We start from the raw sequence: 7,086 nt of genomic DNA on the forward strand, positions 1-7,086 counted from the left end.
AGCCTTATCAAACGAGCGAATAACCATCGCTGGTGGAATAGACTCCCATATTTTCAAAATTCTCTTCACCATCGCCAACCGTTTCTCTGCAGCTGTTGTAACCTTTACCTCGTACAGCCACTCGGTGCGGCATTTGGCCTCATCACACCAACATCAAGCGGTTGAACGGTACTAGTTGCGTTCGCTGGCAGCTCTTCCAGCACACTGTATAGGTCGCCACGGACTAACTAGCACGCCGCAGGTGTGACATGCACCGACAGGTTGTCGACCACCACCACAGACGGTGCCTCGATCTCGTACTGGACGATCTCGCGCAGATAGACGTCCCACACGCGCTCATCCATCCACGCATTCTCTTGGACAGCGTAGATTGCGTCACGTGGATACGTCGGCAACTCGTCCTGCTCCACAGGACCGCCAGGCTGACCACGCACGATGATGCAGGGAGGCAACTTGCGTCCTAGACGACACGTAAGTACCGATCATGAACACAATCTCACCATCTGCGCGTATGGCAAGGACGGCGGTCACCCGGTCAGAGTGCTTCTGCTGGCGATCAACTTTGGCCGACTTCCCGATTCGTGCCCATGTACGACGTGGCGGCATGTCATAATGTACTCCAGTTTCGTCGATGTTGATGATGTTCCCGCGGTCGTTGGCACTGTACTTGGACCAAAACGATTGTGCGTACTCAACGCGCGGGGCCTGCAAGTCCTCGTGCGTCCGTTTGGACGTACAGGGTACGCGCTGCAAGAACCCGTGGCGGTGCGCAAAGGCTTGGCACCATCCCAGGAGGGCCTTGTACGATCGTGACGGATCCGCCTTGCCTTCCAGGTACGAGTCAAGCCAGGCAGGTTGAAGGTTCTTCAGCCATGTCACAAGGTGCGCTGTCGTCAAGAACTTCTCGTGGTCGCGGACGCTGTCCATGAAGCTGGCCAGTGCGTCGCCAAAGTCCACCGCCTGACTGTGGCCATGCCCACTGAGAGTGGCGTTGCTGGTATGCTTCTTGGACTGGAGGAACTCCTCCTTTCGAGCCAGCCATCCTCGTAGTGTGGCGATGGGAACATTCTCTTTTCGCGCGAACTCGCGGTCGCTGCTACATGGCCCGAGCGTGGAGTACTTCTGCAAGAGAGCCTTTATTGTGCCAATAGTGTAACTATGTTGCTTTCGCTTTGCAAGCAGGGTTGAGCGACGGTACGGTTTCAACAGCGGCTTGCGTCGAGGTGACGCACGTCGTCGAGACTGCATGCCCTTTGACATGGTCAGATTTTGAAATTCGTGCATCAGATTATTTTGAATAGCCCAATGAAAGGTGTTCGATTGCAAGATTTACTCCAATAAGGTCTGTCGAGCGGTAGAGCTGTGATTGACTAAATGTTGAATCGAAATTCAACCTCAAGTTGAATTATATTTCTGAAGTACAACTGTGGGCGAGTTCATCCTCGGTTCTCTGTACTAGTATATGTACGTGACACACGGAATACCTTTGTGGAAAAAAGTCGGACAGGATATATAGGAACCAAGTGATCGTCGGACCGTTTGTCCGACTTTCTTGATCGTTGTACTATTTATTATATACGAAAGCGAAGTCAAAACCAGACGTGAGAAATTAACAGAAGAAAGTCGGACCGAATGTCCTGTATCCATTGATTGGTTAAAAGTGCAATGACCTTGGCAGGTGAACAACATAATGAAGTTTTGCCTGCAACCCGCCAGCGAACAACGACAGTACAGTACAATACCTTAGAGCCTGGTACTACTGGAGGTATAGCATCCGCCAGAGGGAGGATCCCCCTGACGGATGCTCCATACCACCTGGCTGTGGTAGTAGTGGTTGGTCTTGCTCTGGTGGTCGTAGGATGAGCAGTAGTGAGTGCTGTGGTGGCGGGTGTGGCTGTGGTAGTAGTGGTTGGTTAGTACTCCTGGAGGTGTGGAGCATCCGCCAGAGGGAGGATTCCCCAGGCGGATGCTCCACACCACCAGTAGTACCAGGCTCTAAGGTACTGTACTGTATTGTCGTTGCTAGCTGGGTGTACAAGATCAAGTTGCGGGACTTGACCAAGAATCAAGGCAATATGTTGTATGAGTGGAAGTTTGCGGTGCAGGAGCTCCAAAACGTTTATAACAGCACGATTGGCACTGGTTTGGGTCGTCCCAACACCTCGGCCACGGCTATAGCTGCATTGCATTTGGCATATAATGGCCAATTTGCCATCATCCTGGTTTCACTGAACTTGGACGTCGGCTTTGTATGTTCCAAATGAAGATGGTCACATTTGCACGGCTGGCTAGAAAACGTAGACGTAATCCGGGTTTTTATGGCATTCCCGCATATATACCCTACTTAATGGATTTTACAGCACCCATATTTATTGGGCGTTACAGTATTTCTCAAAATTGTGGATGTAGGAGCACAATGAAGTCGAAATTGACAGACTGTGACCACAAATGATGCAGCAAAAAGTAAAGGCACGATAATTAGGTCGAATTTAAGCCAATCAGAATTGAGTCGGATGAGATGTCCGACTTTATTCGATCACAACACAATGATCTACAGTTAACGTTAACCTAGAGGGGGTTGAAACGAGTTAGTTAGTACGAGTACTAAGAGCACAAGATTTAACTGTATACTAGTAGAGTGTACAGTATGTAGTACTAAGGCGAGACAGTATTTAGGAACGGAATAGTATCGTGTACTACGAAATTGAATGGGGTACGTACTAGTACTACCTGGTAGTCTACTATACCTAGTAGTAGTACTTCCAGAAGTGTAATAGTACTGTGTAGTACTTCGAAGTACGTACAGCATTACGAGTACTGTACGACGTATACTATTACTTACTAGTATTACTATGAAGTACTAGTACTATACGTCGTAACTGTAGTAGTATGCTTCAAGTACTACGTAGTACTTGAAGCATACTACTACAGTTGTACAAACAGTAAATAGTACTGGTACTAGTACTAGTACTGTATATGCGGATGTACGACTTATACTGTACTATAAATATCAATATTTTTACCTAGTAGTACTAATAATAGGTATCCCAGTACTACTACTACGTAGTACAATGTATTAGTAGTGCTATTTATAGTAACTTACAGTTAGTATCAACGTAGTACTATTAATAGTATGCAGTAGCGCTCCTTAGTACTATTGATATTGATATTGATATTACGCTGTAAAGTTAAAATCACTCAGCGGGCACTTAATGGCCTCGGCCGCGTACTAGCTGCATTGGCAGCTAGCGGACTTAACTACTTGCGAACCTAGTTGTGGTTCCAGGGGATAAGGAGGCTTAGGCCGCTGGTGGAGGTATCCCTGGGTCCGGAGGCAGGCGTGGTGGCCGAAGTGGAGGGTCAGCGTAGCCTACACGAGGGGGGAGGGCGGGGGGTAGTGAGACAATCCTTCGAGTGTGCCATTGTAGTGTCTTGACTGCAAGGTGAGCCCTGCGGGCACGGATGCGTCGATCGTGACCCATGGGGGCGGCATCATGGTAGCGGCGTTTGAGCCGGATGTTGTTATTTACCTCGGTGAGGAGGGGTAGTTCCCCTGCGATGCGTATGTGGTCCACATTAGTAGTGCATGTCGATTGCCAGTGGCGGCGAAGGGCGGCCCAGTGCGCCTTGAACCATTGAGTATGGAAACGAGGAGCGTGGAGGTGGGTGAGGGCGGCTGCCCAGGCTCGTGTGGTGTGTGTCATGGTGGGGAAGGTTTTCCAGCCGGAGGTAGCTTGGTAAATGGCCGGAAACTGTGTCGTGAGGAATGCGCGTGTGTCAAGGGCATATTGGTCGTATGTGGGAATGGAGGGTTGGACCCAGTGGAGGCAGTGTGTGGGGGCACTAAGTAGTCGTGGGATGGCCGTCGTGGTAGTTTCTTCTGGGCGGAGTTGAGTGGTCGGGGGAGGCCGTCGGAGCCAATGGATAGCATCAATTAATGTGAGTGCTGATGTCCAGTGCTGCTGGGCAGAGGCGAGTAGGGCTACTGTGTTGCCAGTGGTGATGAAACCAATGTGGATTGCAGTGGGATTGCCAGAAGCGAGTTTGCCCCAGGTTGGGGTAGGGGTGTGGCATATGGAGGAAACGTGACGGAGTTTGATCTGGCCCGGGGGAATGGTGAGGAGCCATGTTGTTTGGAGCTGGCCAGCCATTTGATGGCCGCAGGAGCCATCGTGTACGACAAGTCAGTAGGTGGCCGGTGTTTGGTGAGAGGTAGCGGATTGTATTGCCGTGGTTAGGAGGCGCCACCAAGTGGAGGTGTATGGGTTGTGCGTGGCATCAATCCACCAGTGGTGGTTTGTTGGGGGGCGGGGGATGATGCAGTGGGGGGAATGGCCAAGTGGGCCCTGAAAAGTAGCACCGTTGGGGCCGCCCATCCACTGTCCGAACCAGAAGTCGCGTGGTGCAAGCAGTGGGGTGGCGCTGTCTGAACCAGAAGTCGCGTGGTGCAAGCAGTGGGGTAGCGCTCCTTAGTACTAGTACAACTGGTAATAGTACAACATAGTACTGACACTAGAATTGAGTGGTCTATTCGACGAATACGTAGTATAAACAGCGTTACTAGAAGGATATGATGAACACTAAAGGAGACTGCGCCCAAAGCGTAAGCGGTATACAATTATCATCGATCTTTTTGTGAAGGAAATTCCACTTATTGTCATTGACAGCTGTGAGGTCATTTCGCGGACATTCGGATCGGGGCGATTTAAGAACAGCCCATGTAAACTTCGAGTAGAACACACAATACTGATTGGCACCAATGTGCATGTTTCGCTGTTAGAATGTGATACACCAAAGCGAGGTAACGTTAGTGTAAGTCAGAACGAGGGAAACTTGGCGCTTGGTAGCGTATGAACGTGGTTAAACGCGGTCATGGATGCAACAATGATATTGGACATGCTGAGTTTTCTTTGCATTGAAGATTAGTATACTTTTGGAGTAGCAAATTGTAAAAAACTACCCAACAGTTACTGAATAGGTTACGTTAAGTTACAAGTGTATTTCTGTCAGCACAATAATGGCTCGTTCAATTGACCTGATCTAGTTATATACCACGTGACCGATCAGTGATCCGCCAACTGACCAATGATGCGCCAAAACATTTTATCCAATAACATGGTTTCTCGAATTGTATTGGACAAAACAAAACATCTTACAATATTGACCTCGTGAGAAATTATGGAGGCAAAAATTATAAACTTTACGAGGTTTTCGATTTGATATTGAGAACGAAATGCCCCCACGAACATCGTAAACGAAGGACACGTTGCGTGTGGCCGTGCATGCAGTGTTAGCTCAAGAACACACTATTGCCTCATCGTCTCGTGCTCAGGACATTCCCTTGCGCACACTCCGTGAACACGTGACCAGTGCACGTAACGGCAACTCACAACCGGTGTCGATGGGACCACCACCAGTCTTGCCACGGCCGTTTGAACTCGACTTGGTGGCCTGGATACTTGCCATGGAGCGTGATGGGCATCCAGTTGGATGTCGAGAAATAACTGATAAGGCCACCGAAATGGTCGCCGTGGTCCAAGACATGCAATCCCCAAAACTGACGATCGGGTGGTATACAAGATTCCTCAAGCGACACCTTCAAATCAAGATCGCAAAGGCTCAAGTGCTCAGTAAGACCCGAAACGGTGTCGATAAAGATACGGTCGTCGATTTCTTTCACGAGCTCGTACACTCCATGTCAATGGTGAACATGGACCCAAGCCGAATTTTCAACATGGACGATACAAGCTTCTCGCCCTCGAAGACAGCAAGGAAGGTTGTGGTCCACCGTACGACAATGGCTGTTTACGCCGAGGAGTCATCTGCCGCTTCTCACGTCACGATTATCGCATGTGTGGCTGCTGATGGGGCCAAGATACCCCCTCTCTTTGTGCTGCCTGGAGATCGTGTATCTACCGATACATGTGACAGCCTTACGATCCCTGGCGCTGCCGTTACAACTTCTGAGAAGGGGTGGACGAATTCGTACATTTGTCGCAAATGGCTCTCGATGCTCAACGACAACATTCCCTCCACCGTGCAGCGTCCAGTGCTGCTTATTTTGGACGGCTGCTCGTCGCACTACTCCGAGTACGTATACGACGAAGCCAAAGCCTTGGACATTCTCCTTCAGTTTTTGCCCGCAAACTCGACCCACCTTTTCCAGTCACTGGATGTAACGGTTTTTTGGCCGTTCAAGCAAGCGATTCGACAGGCGGTTTCTGATGTCATCTGGACTGACGTTACAAGCAACAGCAAGCAGCGAGCTGTGTCGATCGCGTGTAAAGTGTGGACCAACTCCACGAGCCAATCAGCGTTACTTTTGGGTACATACAGCTGCATTACATATACTACTACTAGCATGCAAGTGTGCCATTTGTCAAGAGGGACAATAAAGGGGTAGCACTGGGGAGGAACGACAACGAAGAACACTTGTGCGGTCGAAGGCAAAACCAAAGATGATCATTAACGGACTGTTTAGCTGACCTATGATTGGGCATAAACAGTCCGGCTTCTACAGAAAAAGAACACCGGATAATTCCGGATGACCGGATATTATCCGTAAGTGACCGAACCTAGGCGAAAAAGGGCCAAAGCAAGAACGGCCAAAGTGCCCCTTCTCGACAGCCACCTCACTGGGCAACGGACTGTTGAAGACCTTCGAGACGAAATTCTTAAAGACAGGCAATGCCAAAGGCCAAAAAGAGCTTAGCGAAAAATTCGCGGAGGCCAAAAATGCCAAAGGCATGTCACTACAAAAGCCACCCTGAGAACAGAGGCGAAGTAGGACAGGAACACACAAAAAATAGTGTTGAGCACATAAGTGCATGGTTACTCATAGAGTAAGGCAAACGCCTAAGGTAATGCAATAAATGCAAGAATGCTCAAAGAGCAAGGGTGCTCGAAGAGCATGGTAAATACCATAAAGTGCATATATGCAACGAAGAATAAGACAGTGTGGCTAAAAATAGCGGGTAAAAACCCAAGCAAAATTGCCAGAAGCAAAAGTACAAAGTAATACTCAGAGAGTAAGGGTACACCCAAGTAAAATTGCCAGAAGCAAAAGTACAAGTAAGACTCAGAGAG

At 49.1% G+C, this 7,086-nt stretch overlaps 1 protein-coding gene across 1 annotated transcript in view; it reads right to left on the minus strand.

Moving 5' to 3' along the window:
• The window catches only part of H257_16007 (hypothetical protein), a gene marked incomplete at both ends in the record, with an annotated part of 2,430 nt that extends 1,170 nt beyond the window's left edge, over window positions 1-1,260 (minus strand). Inside the window, 2 exons of the mRNA XM_009844325.1 lie at window positions 255-460; window positions 501-1,260. Coding sequence (XP_009842627.1) covers window positions 255-460; window positions 501-1,260 — 966 coding nt within the window. The remainder of the gene's footprint in view (window positions 1-254; window positions 461-500) is intronic.
• Window positions 1,261-7,086: the final 5,826 nt, after the last annotated feature.

Source organism: Aphanomyces astaci (genome assembly GCF_000520075.1).
Source record: "Aphanomyces astaci strain APO3 unplaced genomic scaffold supercont1.78, whole genome shotgun sequence".
Classification (NCBI taxonomy): domain Eukaryota; phylum Oomycota; class Saprolegniomycetes; order Saprolegniales; family Verrucalvaceae; genus Aphanomyces; species Aphanomyces astaci.